This window comes from Lutjanus erythropterus, chromosome 11, assembly GCF_056507025.1.
Source record: "Lutjanus erythropterus isolate fLutEry1 chromosome 11, fLutEry1.hap2, whole genome shotgun sequence".
Classification (NCBI taxonomy): domain Eukaryota; kingdom Metazoa; phylum Chordata; class Actinopteri; order Lutjaniformes; family Lutjanidae; genus Lutjanus; species Lutjanus erythropterus.
In genome coordinates, this window is record NC_139327.1 from 7,276,483 (window position 1) to 7,300,959 (window position 24,477).

Below are 24,477 nucleotides of genomic sequence, written 5' to 3' on the forward strand. Positions count from 1 at the left end.
AATAAATGTGAGTGCTTGGACCTATAATTAAACATTTCTATACATTCCATAGTATGATGCATTGTAAGTACATTTATAATGCATTATAGAATTGGGCATCATTGAATGTGTTACCAAAAAGTTGGTGTATAAACACCTTCAAGCACGTAGCCTCTGTTTTTTGTTTATTCATGTTTCCTCTCATGCTGCCAAAGTTGTTCTTGACAATAAAGCATTTAGAGGGAACTGAGTCTCAGAATGATCTTCAATGATAATATCACTCATTCATTAAGTCATGTGAAAAATCTGGGCCCTGATATAATCAGATCCTGGCTTCTGTATAAAAATAGTACTGTTGTTTGGTATCACACTGCCTCTTCACATGGTCCCAGCAGCCATGCATGCCAGTGGAGACCTTTGTTTTGTGACACAGTTTCAGGCAGTAGGAGTGAATGAATGCTTAATTAAGCAGAACAATGGTCGATGGGTATTGTGACTGAGGGCACAATAATCGTGGACCACATATATTACGGAGGGGTAGACCTAAATCTATTGACCAGAAATCCAGTCATGAGATCCTCACAGACAACATGATACTCCATAGAGTTATATTTGAGATGCAGTGTAATTCCAGTATTGCACTCACTGCTGAAACACTGTGCCCCCTCCTCTTGCTGTGCCAACATGAATTATTGCAACATTACTATGTCTGTCACCTGTGCAATGACACTAATTCTGTTTTATGAAAATCAAAATGTAAGAATTTAAATACCACTAGAAAATGTAATGTGTACTGTATCAGTTTATGGTGTTTTCAGTATTAACTTGTGAAATATTACAAAATGAGCTGGGTATTGCTATTAATTCCCAAATAAGGTCCAAGTTTGATTTGATTCGATCTAATAATGATAATGATGATGATGATTATATTTCTGTTATAATAATAATTTTACTTGGTTATGAAAGAGATTATCAGGGAAGTAATGCTGTAAATTGTACAATGAACCCTTTAACCTTGTGCATTATTACAAATATTAATATTTACATTAAGAATTGACCCTGCAGTCACAGGTCAGATGATCCGAGCTACATTGTAAATACACTGTCATGACCAGGCCTTCATGGCCTCTTTAAATCACCTCCAACACAGCAGATTTTCCACTCAGAGACGCCCTATCTTTTAACACCAGTCATCTTGCTGTTTAGGCTCATTTTGAGGTTTTACAATGTTGATAAATTATGTACCAGTCTTTGTATGCCCTCCAATTGGCAGAGCCCAACTCACTGCACTTTGCAGCTGGAGAAACAAATGAAGGAACAGCAAACACTGATGGCTGGGGTCCCGCTGCAGCTTGGGGGAAACGGAAACATCCCAACCTCATAAACTGGAATACAGGTAAACACCACTTTCATACAACTGGTTTGATTCACCTGAGGTTCACTGGTCTTGTCACACATCCCCGGTAAAAGGCATATATATATTTGTATACTCCCGTACCATTTCTTACAACCCTAAAACAGTTTGTCCAATCCAGTTCAGAATCACAAAAGAAAGACAAATAAAAAAAAACCCACCACAGATCACCACAAAAACAAACCAAATGAGTAAATTAAGACTGAAATAACAAAGTCTGCATTTGCAGTTTAATAACAGAGATTATGTACAATATAAACACCAGGTTGATCAGTCAGTCAGTCAGTACTTTAGTCAATCAGGTTTGCAGCTTAGGCCTTAGCTCCGCTAAAACACTGACAACTGAGAAATACACAATCCACCAGATTATTCCTCCTCTTGACCCAGACTCCAAAGGCCTTCTGCTTACCATGAGCTGTCCATAATATCAAATAGCAATCTGATGTCAGAGGTAAACCTGGTGTCTCTTTCCTCCACAGACCATAATATTTAGCATACAGGATGTTGCTGGGAAGTAGCAGGGTCCTGTATGGGGGCTATTAAATTAAATCAGTTTCACTGTGCATTCAGTATATCAGTGACAATACAAAATGTAATGTAAAACACCAGCTGAATGGGAAGTAACAAGCCTGTAAGTGGTGATACATGACAGATTTCTGCTAGTCCTGAATCTCAACTTCAGTTTAATGATGATGAGACTACTGCAGGTAATTTCCTACTATCATGAGCTGGTCCTCACTACAGTGAGAGCAGGTTAGCATTCAAATGCCCAGGCACTATTTATAGTGACTGTCAGCACCAGCCAGAGCCCCCCACAGTCTGCTAATTGGGATCCCTCGCAGGTAAGAAGTGTGAGCTCTCCCTGCCTTCCATAGGCGACCGCAGAAACCATGACCATACATCATGATGAAATAATTGCCCGCTCATTTTTTTCTAGCCCAGGTCAGCCTCTTGAGGGAGACTGTGAGAACGCCTTGTCAAAACAGATCGAAGCATAAGGCCAAGAGGGTGAGCGGGCCTCCCCTGGCGCAGCATCCCTGTTATGCGAACAATCTGACATGCCGCACATGTTGGATGTCCAAATGAATTGGGGAGCTCCATGGCGTCAGCTTAAAGGAGATCTAACAGGAGGGGGTGGGGGCTAATTCGACTCACTGCAACAGTTTTTTGGGCTGCAGTCAGAGTCAAATCCCATGCTTGAATTGGAGCTGCTACCACAAAAATCTGTGTTAAATCGCGCCACACTCAGTGCCAGAATTAGCTCCTCACCGTGCTCTGCACAGATGGCATCAGCGGCGCTCATTGCAAATGCTTCACATTCTAGTCCAGGCTGCCTGACCCCTTCCTTAATCCTAATTAGGAATGCAATTTCCACACGGGCCTTTTTCAAGCATGATGAAAATAAACATTTGTATGGCTAGGGCAGTGGCTTATGGGTAGTATCATCTCATGATTCCATGAGTTCACTGATTGTGACGCCATTTTAAACCGATCACTAGGGCAGGGTTTTAATGACTATTGCTACTGTGCACTAACCTATATCCTCCCTGCCAGTCAACAATGAACTGGTCAGATGATAATACATGCTGGTAAATCCCTGGATAACATCCTGCTGCCTGTCCTTTCAACCACACACACCAAAACCTCCCCCCACCCGCACACATACACAAACACACACATTCGACCCTCAATAGAAATATTCACCCTCTTTTAAAGCTTTCCACTAGCAGCACGCCACAAAGGATTAACAAATAATTCCTCTACGACATATAAAGATCTGGAAACACTCACATCTGCAGATATGAGGCTAATCTGGATGCTGGGATATTAACATGGGTCAGTTTTTTTTTTTTGACCAGCCAGCAGTTCCTTTACCTAATAATGCTCATTTGGCCAGCACACTGACAGAGAGATGGGGGCAGCTGAGCCACTCTGCCACAGCCTGCAGAGATAAGCGCTCATTGTTGAGTGCGTGGATAGTGAGCGTAGCCGACCACGATGAGCTAAGGCTCGACTGACAACTGAACAATAATACAACAGCACGCAGCAGAGACGTGTTGACTTAGCAGGTCCAAAAGGTTTAATCTGCCTCACTTCCTGCGTGCTCCAAGGATGCCCACTGTGGGCTGAAAAGAGCTGAACTGAAAGGGTGGTTTTTGTCATGCAGCCTTTAGGGATATACAAACTTTTTATACAACTCTGCTGACTTTTATTTTTAACTGTTTTCATAAGTTGTGTGTGATCACAACCTGCACACCTCCACAGCGTGGACAGGAGTTCAGTGGTCTACTTAAAGGGATAGTTTGCATTATTTGAACAGGGGTTGTATGACGTACTTATTGATATTTGGTGTATTATCTACAGTAGATGGCGATCAACACACTCCTAGTTTGGGGCGCAAAGAGGAGTAGAAGCATGGAAGCTAAGTAATGTACTGCTGTGGACAGGGTCAGCAGGAAAACAGATTTTAACCACCTAAAAAAACAGTTAATATCAGTTTACATGGTTGCTTTATCTAGAATATTTTAAGTATTTTCCAGCCTTTTCTGAAGATAAACTGGCTTTATGTAAATATCCATCTCTCTCACTCAACCAGACTCCTTTGGCAAAAAACATATTTTTTCCTCACAGAACATGGAGTTTCAAGTCTACAGCTGCTTCTATTGGTTATTTTGTTTGTGTTACTGTGTGACTGCAGTGACTATGAATTAATGTTTTAAAACAGACGTCACACAAGAATGTGATCAAATTAACTGACTGGGGCAGCAGTAGACCAGCAACTGCCATGGTCTGTGAGCTAAAATAACCAGTTTGGCCAGAGAAGCCTGGTTGGTTTAGAGAGTGATATCTGGCCTATATAATGGTGGTTTCCTGTTGAAAAGGCCTGTCTGATGGCAAGATAAAGCAGTGTAAATGTCCTAGATACACTGTTCACTTAAACTGATATCGATGTTTTTTAGGTGGGCCTGTTTTAGGTGGCTCCCAAAACTAGGGGCATGTTGAACAACATCTAATTTAGGTAATACACAGGCTATTAGGGATGTAACAATAGTCAATTATTTTTTCCATTAATTGATTATTGATTAAATAGTGGTTTGGTCCAGAAAATGTCAGAAAATGGGGAAAAATGTTGATCACTGTTTTTCAACTCCAAGATGACATTCTCAAATGTGTTCCTTGAAGATTAAGCAAACCAGAAAATATTCACATTTGAGAAGCTGAAATCAGAGAATTCTGATTTTTAATTTACAAAATTACTCAAAACAATTAATCGATTATGAACATAGTTGGCAATTAATTTGATTATCTGTTAGTCCATCTCCAGTGTACAGTATCTTTTGTTCATCTAAAATATGTTTTTCCATTTTTTTCTTTATTAAAATAAAAGTTGGCAGCTATGGCCTAAACGTGCAAGAAATGGTCTTGTGTGGCAGTCAGTTGCAGTTCATTTAATACATAAAATAAAAGTAATAAAATAAAATAATTAACCATGTAATATCACAGTAGATATCGTCACAGTCCAGAATGGTATTGCGACACTTTTTATTGTGATATCGTGATATTCAAAATGTTGTTACATCCACTGACTATGGATAAGCACCTCATAGGACCCCACTTAATCCTAACTATCCTTTAATGCCTCTGCACGGGGACTTCTCTCATCTAAGGCTCATTGTAACTAAATGACACTCACCAGCTACGAATGAATGCCAACAGACAAATGCAACAGTGCATTAAACACACGACAAGAGTGTAGCCAAATGCACTCATGTCTTGGAACTGTGTAGCTGCACATTTATGGCACTCAGGAGCATAATGTGTGAGATGGCAGCAGGAAGCTTATAAAGTCTTCATAATAGGGCCTCCCAGCAGTGTTTAGCTCAGTCATCAAGATGCTATCAGCTCTGAAACAGCAGGGCCAGGACAAATCCCAGTCTTTCTAAAATCTACTCTTACAACAGTGGCTCCCCACAGTACAGCCTATTAACTGGCCTTTGTTTTCACTCAGGAACAAAAGCCATGTTGTGTACTAGAGCTCTGGATACTGGTAAAGCATTGTAGTTAGATTGACATGATGCATTACTGATCACTGGTGGAAACAATCATTTCAGAAAGCCTCTCTTTCAAAGGTTTATTAGCAATAAAATATGTTCCAAGAAAAAAAGAAAAATTCTCAACATGTTTTTTCCACAGATAACTCGCGCACTAAACTGTTTACATTCTGAGAACCACGGACATGCCATTTGATTTAACTGTTTTCCCCACAAACCATAGGCCGCACAGAAGTCAGTGACAGCTCTAAAAGCTGATGGACTGTATAACTACAGTACACCAAATCAGGCTATCAATCACAACTAACAAACTCCAGATGCTTTTTAAAGAAATACAATATAAGAGTTTTAGTGTTTACAGTTTCATATCAACAATTCCAGAGGAAAGTGTCTGCTGCCTTTGTGAGAAAAAAAAAAGCTCAGTTATCAGCATGGTCAAGCAAAGAGTCAAGGGTCAAGCACATTACTGCTGCAAAGATTTGCTCTTTGACAAAGATTTCCTTTAAAGCAGCCCCTCGCAAACTGTGGCAACTGGCCTGCATGCTGTATAATGCTGTGGGAAGCAATTCTAACTGTTTCATTGTTCCTTAGTAAGCACTAATGTGGTGTACATGAAGAGGAGTGCAGAATGTGGGGTCGCCAAAAGTGTGTGACTGCGTGGGGGGATGACTGGTCACAGGTGAAATGAGCTCTGACAGGCAGGCGTGGTTGAGGGGACCAGGGGGTCACTTAATGCCCCTGCATTTTTAAACACATGACTTTAAATGGAGAAAGTAATGGCATGAGGGCAGGATCATTTAGAAAAAGAAACAACTTTCTCCTCTGTGTTTGTTTATGAGCACCTTTGGAAAGCACTTTCTGGTTTTTGGAATACACACATTACACAACAAGCATTTATTTATTGTCTTAGGTATTAAAACCACAAGGAATCTTCAATTTGAGAGAGCTGCTCAATATTTAATTATATGTAACATTTATTAAAACTCCATGGCTATGCAAAGAATTGAAACTACATAAACATACAACTTTGTTTATTCCAATCTCTGAAATAGCTCATAATTAAAAGGGTGGAGACGCCTGCTCTCATAAGCCACATGCTGAAAACAAACTTCCAAATTCCATTTTGCAAGACATAACTGGGGATAAATCATGACTGTTATGATTGTCATTTCAAGAGTCAGTTGTTTACAGTATGAGCATTATGTGCCGACCATGGCAAAAAAAAAAAAACAACCCAAAAAATAAATATTGAGACATCAAAGTGTGTGATTTCCAAGCAGGAATTTGCCAACAAGCAGCCCCCTCAGACAACAAATGTGCATAAAGGCATACTCTGGACTCAAATAGTTTGCACAGGCTGGCTAAGCTGTGGGACAGGGAATGTTGCTTAAACAACAGCTGGGGAGGGAAACCATCTGAGGCTCCTGCTGCTGACCCCCCACCCCCGCTGGAGCCGCACTTTCATCACCTGCTCAGGGAGGAATCCTTGATGGGTTTCCGTGGGAAATACCAGACAAAGGCCTCAGACTGGACATTTCATGCCACCCATTCTGTTTCTAACGGGAATTATGCCACCATGCCTGAGGTCACACAGGAAGTAAAGGTGTGCTGTACACGGTTACAGTGCGACCTGCTGGTCTGGGAAACAATGGCTAAGTTCCAAAGTGCTTTCATGGTAAGAATAGAGGACAGCTGGCGACCTCAGTCACCTGCTGTCTCTGTGTGCGTCAAACATAACTTCTCCGTGGCGTGCAGTGTGCTGACTATGGTGTACATGTGCGTTTCTGTTCAATATTTTGTTGATATACAGAAAATTATGTAAACATCAAGACAAAGTTTAATGCCAAACACACATGAAAATAATGACATTTCCAATTCCAATTCTTTTTCCCCCCTGCAGCTAAGAATGCAGGAATATTTGACTAAGCAGATTATAATGCACTTTCTGGTGTTTACATGCAAATACAAAAACAAAAACCTGCACACATCTGGCGCTTGATCCACTAAGGAAATCCAAACCTCAGTTTACCTCTGCCTTACCTCTGACTGTCCAAATCATTTTTGAATACTAACCTTAAATTTTTCTTTTTTTCATGCAGTTAGCTTGAATGATTGGGCCATGTCAGATTCAGCAAAGTAACTTCGTATAACTGTGTAAATAATCTGCTTGTGTACAAATGAGTGCACGTTCATGAGCCTTGTAAATTGGCAAAATTGACACCCCATTAACACAAGATAAAGCTACACATCCTGCCCATATGTTGACTGCTATATAGAAGTATTCATTGATGAAAATGACATCAAAGAGAAAAATGAAGAATTTTACAAAATTGGAGATTGAAAGTCTTGCTTTTCAGAGATCCACTGGTAATGAATAGATTAATAATTTCAATAATTTTATCAGCGTCAGCAGTGGAACACCAAGGAATGAGAAAAAAATAGCAAGTGCTATTAAAAGGGGAACATGTAATATAAAATGACCACGATATGTCATTAGAGATTAAGGAAACGTTCTAAGTTGAAATACTGGCGTCTCTGTCAACAATGCTACAGCCAGCATGTTCTCCTTTCAAATTTCAAGTGTTTTTGTTTGCCGGTGTCATGTTTATTCACTTTATAAATATTTAAAATTAATGCTGAATGTTCAGCAAATGAGTTACAGTCTGTTTGAGTTGTAAGAAAACATTAATAAACCTTTAGAAGGAGTAGATGTTTATAACAGTTAGACTGAGCAAAATGTTGGCCAAGTCTGGCAGTCAGTAAGGCAGGCAGGCGATGAACTCCAATAGTGTGTATTTGCGTAACAATGTGCTTTTGTTTTCGGGTAACAGGCTGATTTTACAATGACAGACAACTGTAAGAGTTATAAACAGCTGACGGATGAGGACATATATTGCTCCTGAAATGCTGTGTCACCTGAAACTGAATTAAGGAAGAAATAGTAAAATATGAGAGGAATGCCTTTAAGAAAAACTGTCTCATCACAGCAAAGAGATGGAAGTCTGCAACAGGAGGAGGGGGTCAATGGGAAGTTTCCATCACAGAGACAGATGACAGAATAAATTCCATAATGGGTGATGCTGCACTGTCAGACACTGCAAAGGAAGATGTTCTCGTGGACAGACTTGTATAAACCTGAATGTGAACGTATGGTGTAAACAATGGCCACCAGGCCTGACAGTGATGGTAATAGCCCATTTAAATTAATGATGATATTATTAGACTATATGAATACATTTAGAAATATATTATAATTGGAAATGCAGGCTCCAACAGGATAATGTCAGATAATTAAGACGTGCAATTTATATAGGGTTTTCAAACTCAAAATTCCTTTTAAGTAATGAAATATGCAATCCATTAGAGCAAAATTAAATTGGATGACAGCAGAATAATTGCAAATCTGAACAACTTGTAAATTGTGTTTGTAATTAAAGGAAAATCTAAAATGCAAAGAAACTGGTGAATCAGTCGTACAAACCACTTAAAAATGAATTGGTTCGTAAGTGTGGTTCTTGCATGAGGCCCACTGTACTGCTGCTTTACATGCAGCATAAATATTCAGTGATGCAGCTGTGTGTAGGAAAAAATAACCCGTTAACTAATTACAAGATTACAGCATTAGTCACCGTGAGCAGAATATTCCATCAATTAGAAACTAGAGTCACTTGACTGTCTGATGCCCCCAGTCAGAAACATCCAGACTGCACTGAATTCTGTGGTGTGTGCTGAGAAGGCCCAGCCCTGATAAGCCATAATAGCTACCACTGATTGGCGAGACGCCAGGCTCAATCTGCTTAAATGCATCTATCTCAACACTGAAAGGAAAACAGCACAATAGATCAGGCATAAGTGGTTAAGTCATGAGGTTGGTTGTCCTGAGATCTGACTGGGACCTTTGGGTTGGATACCAACACATCTCAGCAGTCCTTCAGAGCTCACCCCTCTACGCTGAACTGAACGTCTCACTGAGCAATGCTACCACGCTAACAATCGCCCCAAAGGAAGCCGCCCACAGATGTGAACACTGATGATCTTGAGTGTTGATGATCTGAGATAAAACTGTACAGTCGCTCAGTTCTGCATGAGTGAACCTTGGCGAGGGAAGGGAAGGACGGAGGGGTGGGGGTGTGAGTGGGGAATTCATTACACCGAGCGCTGGCTGGACGGAGACTGTTCAGACACAGGGAGATACAGATCCCCTATGAAAGTGTGGAGGAAAAGCTCATGAAACCATAGGATCATTGTTCTTGCTAAAACCAGATCGGGTCAGAATCAATGCCTGTGAGGGAGCCCTGGGTTCAGCTTTGAGGGTGGAGTGCAGTAGGTGCAGAGGTTGGTGGCCTGTTGTATGTTTTCTCTTCTTGTTCACCACCCACACACACACGTAGTCTGAGGCCTCCTGTGCGCACTGTAAACTTTACCCCTGCCGACTAAATGGCTTTTGTTCTTGTGTTTTCTGCTGTTGTTTTTTTATTTTCTCAATAAATTATTTGTTGGCTCTTTGCTTTTGTATGTTGAATATTTTAGGAAGCACACATCTGTGCTCTCTGTATTCTTAGGTTCAGGGGTATAACTTTGAGATGTGGCAAGACAAGAAGGAAGACTGCAACTAATCAAGAAACTAGTCAAGCACCTGAAAGACCAGGTAATATTATGTCTTAGCAAGGTGCATGTTTTCTATGCATAAAAACTCCTAAGCAAGCAAGATTATTCCAAGTTGTTTTCAAGGTTCAACCAAGGTTACATACAGGTATGATTTTCTGTCTAACAGAATATGCAATCCTCTTACCTGATGATATTTTTTAACTCCATCAATTTTACACATTAAAGTGTTTTACAGGTCCAGGGGAATACTACTGCAAATGTGAAAATGTAGCATGAAGCCTTTTGTGGCTCCAAAAGAAGCTGTGTGTAATCTGATAAATTGCAGGGATAGATCAATATTTTTAAGTACCAGCCCCTACAGCCCCTACAGCCCCTAAATTTAGGGACAAAAGTACATTTATGGTTCCCCAAATGTAAACTTAAGTACAAATCATACAGTAAAGGCAATTTAAGTCAACTGTGACACTTATGTTGTCCATCTTTTCAATAATTGTGACATGGTGTTTCCTGAAGGCATTGCTTCTAATGAAAAATGAGCTAGTTGAGGAAACTGGCGGCATACACTGCACTAAATCATGTCTTCAGATTTGTCATGTCCTAGCTACTAAAACTCTTGCTTCCATTTACTTTTACATTTTTGTTGTGGTTTGTTTTTTTATAGTCTTTTGTGTTTCTGGTTCTTCTGTAAGGATCATGTTAGCAATTTGAGTAGGCTTAGTAAAGCCAGACTTTAGTTGCCCCAACATATCAGTAGCTAGCCGGTGAAGAGTACTGTTCACTGCTTTTGTAGAATGTTAAAGTCAGAATGTTTGTAGAACTGTACCGTTGTGTATGTTGATAAAAACTTGGTGGCCATAGACAGTGAACTATGTGGAATATTTGGTGGCCACAAGCCATTGGATCATGGTTAATGTCAAGTCAAGTCAAGTCAAGTCAAGTTTTCATTATGGTGCATGAGAGCGGGTTCAAAAAGGATTGCTTGTATTTCAATTTTCTGTCCTTTCCACGTAGTTTCAATATGAAAGATCAAAGAGGAAACAATGCAAAAGAATGTGGTCATATTACTGTCACCTTGTGCTTGTTCCCGTTTTGCTGCTGTCTGTTAAAACATCTCTAACTGCATATCTGGGTTGAGTTTTTTCCCATCTGTTTTGGGATCTTTCCACACACTGAGAATAGTTTAAAGTTTTGGAAAGTCCTATATAATAATGCTGTGTAATTATGTGTGCTGTGTGACGAATCTCCACGTTCCCAATGGGTTCTTTTAAATTTACCTTTTAAGCGCTGATAATTACCATTGTATAAATACTGTATATTAATCTGAGTTTTGTAAGTGGGGCAGTCTTGTGAAAGGAAATGGCACAGTAGATAACATGGCCATTTTGGGAATGACTCTGCACTCTTACAGGATATGAGGTTTAATTTTAAGAAACCGGCAATTTAGGTTAATTACAATCTTGACAGCAAAGAATTCAGGAAATCCCTGAACACAGACGGGCTGTGGAATATTCACTGGCTCATCTTCCGTTTCTTCGTAATTGCTTCCCCTTTTCTTGTTTTCCATCATTTAGACCAGGTCAATAGAGGACAGTATACATTTGTCGTCTAAGTGTTACTGGTGGTTCAGTTCACTCAAGTCTCCATGAAGGTTTGGTAGCTAACATTACAGGTCAGTCACAACTTAATACTTACTGTAAGTAAGTAAGTAAGTAAGTAACTCTGATCAGCTTCAAGGCTGCAGCCTGGCCATTTTGAGTGACCTGTTACAATGATGACAAATGCCTGACAAACCACTGAGTCACGATGAAATCCACCCAAATTGCTCTCTACTCTTTCCCCTCTATTGCTTTCTATGACACACATGCAAAAGCCCCCCTCTGCTGGAGCCCAGACTGGGGCCAGCAACCGTGCTACAAACTCGTCGCCTATGTCTGGCATCCTGACAAATATCTGAGGCACTTACTTACCCAAAGTATGCCCCCCTCACACACATGTGGCAACAGCGCTATGTACGCAGAGCTTCTAACTCTAGCATGATTCACAGCAAAGCCTAAAAAGCATGGACGAGCCATGCAGGCACTCATGATCTTTTCTGACAGAATCAAGAAATTCCATTAATGCTCCTGGATATCAACCATTTCCACTCTCTTTAAGTATTTATTCCTGTACCATCCGATGACACTTTGAACCAGGACAGTTCTTCACTCTGATGAGGAAGTTTTAGAGCCTTCAGCTGACACAGCTGAACTTTGTCATCATTTGACCTGAAAACCACTGGCGTAAGATGTCAATACCATTCAGATCAATGCCATTTGGATTACTGTATACCAAAAGATAGTTTGGCAAACTCTGAAACAGTATAACAGTGCCATCAATTCCAGTTCATTCTCAACATATTTACCACTAAGTAGCCCAGAAGGGATAGCCCTCACACCATATGGCCAGATGGTCTGGTTACAATCTGCCAGCTCTATCTGTCCAGTCAGCTGAATGCATTCTGACAGTACTGGTGTGTTTTTTTACAGTAGCAGCGCTATTGATCATAGCTACAAAACAGTTTCGGGAAATTGCCTAAAAAAAAGACCAAAAAACAAACTGCATGTCTGTCTATTCTCATTTACTAGTTTAGTAGTTGGATGTTTGGGGAAATGGGAAATACACACATTATGGCTTTGTTTTTGTGTGATTGACTGTCAATATATTTTCTCAAAATGTTATTTTGTCATGAGTGTTTTCACACAGAATGCAAATATTAAGCAGAGAAAAAGTGGCATAAAGATTTTGCTTTCGCACTGCAAATAAAGGCTTCAACCCATCAAGTTGTGTGTAAAAGCCGTCACATCACAACTTTTAATGACACGGGTGGACATGATGATTTTTGAGCCTCCCAGGCCGAGGCAAAACTGCTGCCGTCACGTCCCGGGTGTTTAAAGGCGTTTGGCCTTCTGGTGGAGAGTTAGACAAGATGATTGATACCACTCTGTTTGTACGGTAAATATGAAGCAACAGCCAACAACGTAGCTTAGCATTAATACAGGAACCCCTGTCCAAAGGTAACAAAATTATCCTACCAGTCCCTCTAAAGTTCACTGAATAACACATTATATCTCATTTGTTTTATCTGTACAACTTGCCATTTTTAAGGGGGGTTATGTGCTGAACTATTTCTCCATAAAAAGTGGCCACTCCAGGAAGTTACTGCTGCCGGCCAAGAAATATTCCATCAGATAAACCCCGGTAAAATAGAGAACTGTTGTTTTTATACTTGTGTGGATTTAACAAATGAGATATAACATAGTAATGAGTGCACTTAGCTTAGTGGTGCTATTTTGTCGGATTTTGTTACCTTCAGACAGAGCCGGGTTAGCTGTGTCCTCCTGTTTTCCAGCCTTTGTGCTGAGCTAAGCTGACCGGCTGCTGGCTGTAACTTCATATATAGTGAACAGAATTGAGAGTGATATCAATCTTCTCATCAAATTCTCTGGCAGAAAGTGAATAAGAGCATTTCCCAAAATGTGGAACTATTCCTTGAATATTTAATAGATATAAGACAATATATCTTTTGGGTGAAATAGGAAAAGCTCCCTGTGCTCTTACTGTAAGTGTAATGTCTTATGACTTGTCACAAATAGTCAAAGTGACATTTGATTTCCATTAGGTTGGAAATACTCGAGTATCAAACTAGCAGACTAAGGCATCCCTCATTTGAGCCAAAATCTAATTTGTGATTTATTTTCACACTCAGCAGTGTCCTATATTATTTTCAGCTGAACTTGAGATGGTGTTAAGAATGACTGCAGATGATTTCATGCTGAGCTTTTACCTCATTGTACCTCAACAGTGAACGTCTCACTGAGTGGATAAAACTGCAAACGCAACATAGGCTAGAAAGAAACGTTTTTCAGAGAAATGCACTGCATTTCCATTATTACTCTTACACGCATGGACACACACACAAGTTAATCATCACTAATAACTAATTTGGATGAGCACCAAGATTTCTGTGTCATGTCTTACCCCAAGCATTCTGAAGTCCCCTCCTGCCAAGTCTGGATCTACTGAGTCCCTCTTTTCAGAGATGGAGCACAAAATCAATCTTCAACATGGATTTCTAACCACTAAGAAAATGATCTGTTTGTCCTTTTCAATTAGAAGGGTGTTTCAGACATATTTTAGAGCTTGGTTGTCATTCCTAAGCTACATTCAGTGCTCACTGAGACTGAAAATGCCAGGCTAGCCTGCACATAATAAATAATTTCCTCATTTTATTTATTTTTAAGTTGAGAACATCAAGGTCTAGGTCTCGCTCACTGACCAAGCCCCATCTATCATTTCTATGTTGTGCTGTTTTGAACCCATTTTGCACTGCCTCCCAGAGGAGGCCGGTAACTCACATCAAGTCCTCTGTCTGACATTTACTGTCTCTGCTAAACTGGCTGCATTTACCCCAAAACATTAGCACAAACTGACGAACCTGTCAAACATCCATGTTTCAAACATGGACATCACAGCTTGCGCCTGAAATTATTTAGCAAACAACATGCTTTTTGTTTTGATAGGTGCCTCCACACCCCTACCGCCTCCACAGTATCATGCTGTAGGCCTGACATGAACCTGGAGGTACTGGAGGTGTGGAAACCCCCTAATTACAGGCTACCAGATGTAAGAAAAGGAAATGAGCTTCAAGCACAATTGCTCCTGATTAAGACAGGGAGTTCTTGTGGTAATAATAGGCTAACTAGTGGTATACCAATCTTATTTGAAGCATTGCAATGGATCACAGGTACAGCTCCTCATATTGCATCCTGCCTGTTATCACCCCATAAAACCACAAAGTTAAAAATGGCAATTTGTAAGCCAAAACCAGCCTATCATCATCCAAAGCAAAGAAAATTCCCAAAAGATCTGCACTCACAACAGCCAAAAGTCATTTTCTTCAGCCTCCTCACCCTGCACTGAGAGGCAAAACATTATGTTCGACATCTCTGAGAGCTGGAGGTGGAGAGCTGGGGTCTTGTCTCCAAGGTAACACACATACACACACACACAGAGTTGTGTTTGTCATCACAAAGCCCCCCACCCCCCCCATATGTGTCATCAGATGAGTTCGATTCCATTTCACTGGTTCAATATCATCCAAAGAATAAATAAATATAAATCAAATGAAATTTACATGAAAAAGAACTAATAATTTCTGATTAAAAAAAAGTCAAAAAGACTGTTCAGTTTCTGTTTTCCAAATAACATCTGTAAAGTCTTTTTAATCCTTGACATCCTGAAGCCTCCCTGCTTTATTTCTTTTCATTACTGCAACTCTGTTAGCTGCAAGGAAACTTAAAAGCCTGTCTGCTGCAGCAAAGCTTTTAGCCAGACACTGGCTACCTTTAGAGCTGATTTTAATATTTTAGTTTAATATTAGGGCTCACCTGTATCTGGTTCCTACCATTATTAGTTCTTCAAAATCCCTACATGACCTGTCATCTGACTGAGCTGCAGTCACAGTGGCAACGATTAGTCAAGTGAAAGAAAATTAATCTGCAACTATTTTGATAATCAATTAATTGTTTCAGTCATCTTTCAAACAAAAAACATTTGCTGGATACAGCTTCCTAAATGTGAGGACTTGCTGCTTTTCTTTGTCATTTATGATGGTAAATTATAGCTCTGTCTCCTAGAAATTCTGTTTTTATACAACTAATTTGAAACAGCAAATGCACGATGGGTAAACAATTGTGTTTTAGTTTGGTAGAAGAGAGAAACTTGAAATCAGGAGGTGTACAGTTTGTTTAATAAGCAAATACGGTGTAAGAATATTACCTTTCTTGACATTTTGCAAGTTTATGTTGTCATTTAGATGTAGATAGTGTACGTAACATAGGAAAGTGGTCACGCATACACGTGTCCCAGCTGATACTCGGGAGGGTGGGAGGACGGGAAGAGGTGCATGGGGTAGGGGGTGTACTAATATATCGCTAATTGCTTTGATGGGTTGACGGTGGTGGACTGGAAAAATTTACCATTGATCACCAGACCCTATCTGTGAACATGATTCAGGCAGGATCATGTCATTACCAAATATATGAAAAATATTTAGAATTTAGAATTTGGACTTTGGACCGTTGGCTGGAGAACAAAAGCACTTTGAAGACATCACTTTGGGCTCTGGGAAATCGTGATGAGCAATGTTTGTCATTTTATACACTACAAATGATTTAATTGTGAAAATAATCTGCAGATAAATCAATACTGAAACAAACTGTTGGTTGCAGCTCTAGCTGTAATGTTATTTTATTTACATTGTTGTTATTATGATTGTTAACATTTTAAAAAGAAAGTTTCCTGCGGCTGAAAAGTTACAAAAAAACTGAGGAAGTTGTCTAAGCTATTGTTATACTACTGTGTACGAGTTTTTAATCACAGTGGATGTTTTTAATGATGGGCCCAATGGTTTGGAATGAACTGTGATCAAACACCTGAGGTTGTCAGATGACTCTGCCTTGTGGCTATTTTTAGACAGTAATTGCCCTTTTGTTACAGCCTGGTAAACAAAAGATGAATCCAGAGCGATTATCTGGTTATGACTCTCAGCGGGAGCACAGCCTCGAGCTTTTTCCTTTCAGAGCGACAGCGGCTCAGCCACATGTAGTTCATTGCCTCTGCCATGTCATTAATGAAGCCCCTAATTATTTCACTAAGCTGACAGTGTCCCAATGTTTGATCGATGGCGGTCTCTTTTGACCTATTGATGTACTCCATCGGTATCCAGTGAACACACGCGCAGGAGAACCGCTATGGCGCTTCCTCCCTCCAGGGACCATGTGACCACAGATAAAGATCATCAAACAGGAAACGTCTCTTGCTGCCCTGAGCTCCAGCAGCCAGCACATAGGCATCTTGGAGATTATCCTGTTGATCTAGAGTAGCCTAAACATCGAATAATAATGTCCTGTCAAAACAAACAACCACTTTAGCCTTCTTTCAGGGAAGAGCCATCATTTCCCAAAGCTCATTACCCCAAACAGGACGACAATTAACCTCTTTTTCTCATGGATCTCTCTCTTGTGAGGTCTCTGATAGTAAGTCTGAGTTTAACTGGACATGATAAATTCCTTTTAGACCATTATAACATTTTCATATGGAGTTTTTGGCCAGTACATTCTGCCTGAAGGCCGGTTCTACTTTATGACCGCTGGTTCTTTCACATGGTAGTCTTATTGACATTTGAAGCATGCACATGCCATTGCCATTTCTGGTACGTGAGCACGTTAGTGTTTGCCTTTCAACCTCAGCATCTGCTGTAGCTTACAGCGAGCGAAAAAATGATAAAAGCAGGACAGGCAGCTGAATCCTTCTCTGTGTCAGGTTAAAATGGATTCCTGTCTCAGGAGACGTATCGTCACACCCAGCTTGCTTTCTGAACACTACTGAGCTTTCTTCACAGCTCCCCCTTTCTGCTCTGACCTCAGCCAGCTCATCAACAGGGGTCCCTTTTATCTGTTAGGAAAACAGGTGGTTATGATTGTTAGTCAGTGCACATATGATGAGAAGGCTCCTGCCTCCATGTGTTTTCTATTTGGAATGCTGCATTTGCTAACACGCACACTCAGGTTTGGGAGGGACGCAGCAGATATTTCTGGTTACGCCTGCGACGCTGCTCAAAACACCACCACCCACGCCTGCTCAGCTGTTTCGGGTCATTCCACAGTGAGGGCCATGTGCTACTTTGACTTGATCCCATGGAGGGACTGTTGTTGCACAGATATCCACATGGCTGACTGCAGCAATTCAGGAATGATTACAAAATTGTACAATTTTGTAAAGTAATTACACAACTCTCACTTAGGCAATAAGCACAAACAAACCCATGGTAATGGCAGAATTCCTGTGACCAAAATGACAGCTATGATAAATGTGTTATGCCTCTAACACCTCTCACTCACGGGTGTTTGGAGAGAAGAAGAACTCTGACTTATAGCAAACAAACGCTCACCAGTGAGGGACTCCTCTCTGTTCGTCTGTCCCTGTTTTACTCTGCCATTTACTGTCTCTGCAGTAAAATGTCAGACTGTATGTGACTTGCCCACAGGGGCCATACATGCCATTCAGAGAGTGCTCCAAACATTTGCTCACAAGCTTTGGGTGGGGAGGGAAACATCTGACAACATGCACTTCCTAGGGGAGCCACTATCCACAGTTATCTCGGGGTGCACCGACTCCTGCCACGCCAAACGGCTATGCCATGCATGCCAAACGATGAGAAAAGTGCCGACACTTGGCTCTAAATTAGACAAATGTTTGAAGAGTGTGCTGGGTAACGTCACCCGATGGACACCCCAGTTATGTGTGGGTTAGCGGATGTTCAAAGCTTGCCGGGTGATGCAATGACTTATCAGCAGAGAGCACCAGGGAGGCTCAACAGCGATCCAGTGGACAGCTTTCACCCTTATCTTATCTACTCAGATAAAGAGAGGGCACCAATTGGATTATGCTGAGAGCAATGAGTGAAAACAAAGATAATATCAAGTCATAAAAATGTCAATTGCACAGGAAGGAAAATCATTTTCATCACTTGAACAAGTGTGAAAGCTGTTTAATCAAATCTGAAACAATATTTTCACTCTGGGAGGCTCATTTTTAGGTATGAGTTGTGAATGATCACATTTTCACAATTGTATTTTTTGTTCCAAAGATTCAGCAATAAGCCCTGAGACAGGGCTGCCACGATATCAGATTTTCACTACATGATTATTGTGGCCTAAAGAATTCATGATAGTGATATTATCGTGATATCTATACAAAATTTGAAAAGGGTATCAGTCAAATTCATCTTTAACTTTGTTGATTGTGCATTTGGCAAATCATTTACACTCAAAATTCGAGTGTAGTGGAGAGAGTCTGTAACACAACTGCATAAAAATGTACAAAAAGTAGGGCTGTTACAGTTCGTTACAGTTGCACCTTTTGTGCATAGTGGAAAACAACTAATCAATCAATCATCAATAATTAATACACTTTTAATACAACAAGTCTACTCACAGATACATATACCAGCATTTTAGACACTATTGGAAGTCGATACCAGTAGTGGTATCCGTATTGGAATGGACCTAACAAAAAGTGCAATTCCTTTAATGGATAGTGAAGAGCCGGGTGTAGGGCGGCCATTGGGGGAGGGTGACAATGCAAGAACAGAGAAAAACAGACATGATTTAAGAGCATACAGTATGTTTAACAGGCACTCGACCATATAAATGATAAATATAACAGTTATCGTCCATACCGGTATATAGCCACACCCTGAAATGTTCCAATGTCCACAGGTGTTTCTTATAAGAGTCAGAGCAGTGATCTCAAAGTTTATATTTGCTCAGTACTAATCCACTTTGAGCATCTTCCAAGCTCCCACATATCTTGGCCATGCTCTTGGCAGGGTTGTTCTGGCAGATGTCCTCTTAAAGTGCGTAGCCCCTTCTTTGGAATATTTTAAGTGAAAAGGCTCAGGTGAAGCCAACAATGGAAAATTTCAATGCATTCCATTAAATCAGGATGGAAAGTCTGCTGTAAGCAGCATGTGTACTTAAAATAACAATGGCCTTCGTCTTTCACTCCGCTGACAGATGACTGGGCTGATATTTGCAGCTATGTTCAGCCATGCTGGGTTTAGCCCTTTACTTGGAATGGGCCGGGGTTGTGTAGCCATTAAGATGATCGCTACCCATAGAATGTCATGAATTGAAAATAACAAGCACATCACACACACAGAAATAAGTGTGACCTACAGAACATTAGGCGATGCAAATGACATGCCTCATTCCTCTCTGAATTTCTTTACTTGCTTTGTAAAACATCAGAAACTGCATTTGGAGCAGAGCCTTTCCAAAATACAAGAAGGATTCTAATTACAGTCTGTGCCTATTAGTAATCAGTGCCTATCAGCACCAAGCAGTAATTCATAACACGGCCTGCGGCCAGCTTTAGTCCAGATAGATTTGCCCTGTATCTAAAGACAGTGGCGATGCTGGCTGGGAGCCAGTCGGCCACATGGTTAAGCCCTGTCCAGGCGAGACAAAAGAAATTCTTAAATCTTCGCCGGCTCACTGCCCCCCCTGAAAATGTCAATTGTGCTGCTGCTACCATGCCCTGTGACAGATTCACTCAGGGGAACATCATTACGAGTACTGACTTTGAAATGTATCCTCTGAAAAAAAAAAAGAAAATGAGCACACAGCCCCAAGGTATGTCAAGAGAGACAGTGTTGATAGTACAGCAACAGATTTCAAACAAGCTTCACTGCTATTCCTAATTAAAGCAAAGAGAATAAGCCAATTCACACACTCGACAGATCACAAGAGGTTCTCATGTCTGTACTTCCCTTTGATCTGTATGTCTGTCCTCTCACACCTTGCTCAAAGTCTATGTCCAAGGGGAAATGGGAGAAAAACAAGGCACACATTTCGTGGAAAACGGGTATGATAAAAATGATTACCAAGGCACAACAGAAAAGAAGTACTAAGTTTGTCAATGCACTCGCAACATTTTTATAAGAACATATTTCTCTTGTTACAGTAAAACCAATGTACTTCTTAAATTTCAAAGCTGACGCCAAACCAACAACTCCCATGCCCCGATGATGATCAAAACAAAGTTTCTGAAACAATTTCCAAATAATGGCAGGACCTCAGACCACGGACTCTATGACCAAGCATAGACTATACTGGATGTAACAAAGGGATGAATAATTCCCCATTCTTTTTGATCCGATTGCTCTAAATTTATGAGTTGTCACAATACCAGAATTCCAAACTTTAATACAATACTAGTATTACAAAATCAGAAAATAGGATCATTTTTTCCCCTTACTTTTAATACTGTCTGGTTTTGCTGCAAATTTGCCAAATTTCAGGCAGGACAATTTAGACTGACTCTTGATTGAGCACTTTTTTGTAAAACTTTGGTACTTTCAATACTATAATTAATGGATACTGTATTGTAATGCAACATTTCTCTAAAAACAATGTATAGAATCAAGTAAACAAGCATATAATCCCTTACAATCATCATTTTTGACCTGCTAGAAGTGTATAGTGGTGGCTGTATCTGCAGAGACCCTGCGCTCTGTCTGTGTTTCCCTATTTTATTATTTTGCTGTTCTCTGGAGGCTCGAACAAATTCTTCTGATTCTAGCTTTAAATAAACTCCTGTAATAAACTGGGAGCAGCTGAAAGCCTTTGTCAAGCTCGAAGGCGAGAGCAAAGAGGAGCACTAAATCCTAAATGGACAAATGGCGACACACCACAGCAACAAGTGGCTCAATGTCGTTTTTTTAATAAACAATAATATGTGAGCATATATTTCATTGCTAGTCATATATCGTTACATGTTACATATAACTCTGCTATCCCTACAAATATCGTCCATAACTAAATTTTAAAACTATGAAACGGGATTTCCTGCCCGTGCGTTACTCTTTAAATGACCTGCCTCGCTCTCACAGGTGAGCATTTAATGCTTCCAGCTTCGGGGCTGATGAAGCGGGGATATTGGGGTCTTTCAGGAGGATAAACTGAAACGAATCGATTTTCCGACGGCTGTTTCTGTTTACCAGCTCAGCTCTGGTGCGGTTTGAAAGGGTCCAGCAGCAGCAGCAGCAGCAGCAACGGGAGGAGGTGGAGGAGGAGGGGGTAGAGGACACTCACTCACTGGCCTGGCTGGCTGGCTGGCTCCTCCCGCGGACAGCCTGCTTTATTCCGCCGCAGGAAAAACCGTTATCTCGCATCACTACTTCCAACATCTCGGCCGTCAGCACGGCTCCAAAACCACGTTAAATAGTTAACGGCACGGGATACGAAGACTGTCTTAATTCATATTTAATACACAAACACCAAGTCTCAGTCCGAACTCGCGAGGCTGAAACTTTTTGAGCGCGAGGAGCACAAAAACCATGGTGGCTTAACGGAACTCTTTGAAACGTGCCGCCGCTATATGAAGTGATGCTATGCTAATATGTGGCTACATCCAGACAGTTTGTTATTTTACATACAGCAGCATTACTCCGAATAAAACAATGAGAGGAAATGAGCGAAACAATAGCTGCCCGACCAGTCATGTTGACAGTAAGTTGTATCAAAAATGGCGACTAAATTTCTCATTTCGTTAACAAAATTAGTAACTATATAGACTTCACGCCGGGGAGACTGCTCTGGCTGTCAGTCTGGCTTGAGTTTAACGTTAGTTGCGTCCCGATAGGGTTACTTCTGAGGCTGTCTATTTTCTGCCTCTCGCTGGTGTAAAACCTCCACCAAACAGATGCAGAAGTAAATATCATTTGACGGCCACGTTCCTGGAGGAGAAAAGAGGAAAAATAAGCGCCACTTAGCGTGATTTTTGTACTTACAGTGAGTTGAGAGGAGAGTCAGGAGACAAGCCAGACGTGTTTTCGCCATCTTGGAGTCGATGCAATGCTCGGTTTGACTGGCCGTACATGCGCAAAGTAGCCTAAAGAGCTTTGGTGTGGATGAGAGAGGGAGAGAGACACAGGCAGAGACTGAGGGAGAGAGAGAGAGGGAGGGAGGGTGGGAGGGGGTGTGTATTATATTAGGTTTCCATAGCTACCGAAAGCATCACTCACACAGACAAGAATTTATAGTTGACACGATGTGGGAGGCTTTTACTACTGTGGCCTTATACTGTAGGGAGGCAGCAGCTGGGAGCTCAGATAGGAAAGCACCAGCCTCCAGTCCTTTATATGTTGTGAGGGGGAAGAGAGGCGAATAACAAAGTGTACTTAAAAGAGCACATTCACACTTTTACTTATTGAAATTAAAGGTTGGCCAAGTGTCAAGAGGTAATATCACACTTATTATAAACTGCATTGTAGTGAAAACCACAGGCAATAAAAGCTATTAGGTGTGATGCACACAAAAATGGCACTAAATTGCGCTAAAAGTGGTTCTTTGGCTCGTAATCATAGGGGGTTATATACATTATGTAAGGGATAATATACAATGAACAGGTTGTTATTGTGAAATAAATCCCGACAGGATGATGCAGGACCCCAACGCCAAGCGGAGGGATCTTAAAATAAATCCCTTCAGGATGATTCAAGACTGCATCATCCTGTCTGGATTTATTTCTCAATAAGGACCTGCTCACTGTACATTATCCCTGTCTGATTTAGGATTTCTAGATATTGCTTGATGTTGTACAGGCTTGTCATTCAGAATACCAAACTATATTAATTTTGCCAGAATCTTTGTTTCTTTGTCATTCTAGACAGGCACACTTGTGTAGAAAAATACAAGGATTATAAATTCAGTGTAAGCCTCTTTCCCCATAGGTTCCAGTTACAACAAGTTTCGGGGTCCAGTGTGTAAGATTTAGGGATATTTATTGGCAGAATGTGATTGAAATTGAACATAATATTTCTAAGTTTGTTTTCATTAGTGTGTAAACACCTGAAAATAAGAGTCGTTGTTATTTCATTACTTTAGAATGAACTCTTTATATCTTACCATGCAAGGCATCTGGATTCATGAGATCACCCGAGAATCCATCTCGCCAGGCTTCACGTTATCTATTTGTGATTGCACCAAATTGGTGCAGCCAATCAGCGTCCTAAGAGGGACTACTGCTGCTACATGCATAGTTTCAGGTGTGATGACAGCGAGAAGCGTCCATGGAAGCACTGATCTGATTGGTTGAAGTTAGCCTATGTTAGATGTGATAGACAGATGGCTCATCCAATCACCTGCAAGGTATTTTTGAAAGTGCGTGCCCTTTTCCAAACAAGTTCTAAGGATGACTTCTCAGATGGTTCTGTGTAACAAGCCATCTGGCGTGTCAGGTTACTTTATATATGCAGAGGAGGCAGATCCTCTTTCATGGAGTCCACCATGTTGCACCTCCATATTTCCTCAATAGCCATGAATGGACAAACCAAATACTGGCTCAAGATAGCGCCTTTCAGGTTTCTTGCAAGTTTTGAGGCCACCATAGGTTCCTCTACACCATAGTTCCTCAAAGTGTGGCCGCGAGCCAATGGCAGTCCTCAGAAACATTTTGAGCAGGTCACGAATGTAACATGAAATGCATGCACTATATTTGTATCATCCATGGGTCATTTCAGTACTTGGCAAATTTATTTATATAGCACCGTTCAGACACAAGGCAATTTAAAGTGCTTTACATGGGCATAGAAATAAGATAACATTAAATTGCATTTAAAATACAATAAAAACAAAAAGTGAAAGCAAAAAAATAAATTATTATTGATTACTCTAAGTAATGTATCTTTTTTATTTAAAAGATGAGATGTTTTAAGCCCTGATTTGAATGAGCTGGCAGTTTTAGCAGACCTCAGGCATTCAGGAAGCTTGTTCCACAGGTGGGAAGCATAGAAACTAACTTGCTTGTTTTGATCCTGGG

The 24,477-nt window shown here is 40.7% G+C and overlaps 1 protein-coding gene across 1 annotated transcript in view; it reads right to left on the minus strand.

Moving 5' to 3' along the window:
* jam3b (junctional adhesion molecule 3b) overlaps positions 1–22,574 on the minus strand; it is a 45,425-nt gene extending 22,851 nt beyond the window's left edge. Inside the window, exon 1 of the mRNA XM_084730659.1 lies at positions 22,448–22,574. Within this exon, the coding sequence (XP_084586785.1) occupies positions 22,448–22,496 (49 nt within the window). The 5' untranslated portion in view covers positions 22,497–22,574. The remainder of the gene's footprint in view (positions 1–22,447) is intronic.
* Positions 22,575–24,477: the final 1,903 nt, after the last annotated feature.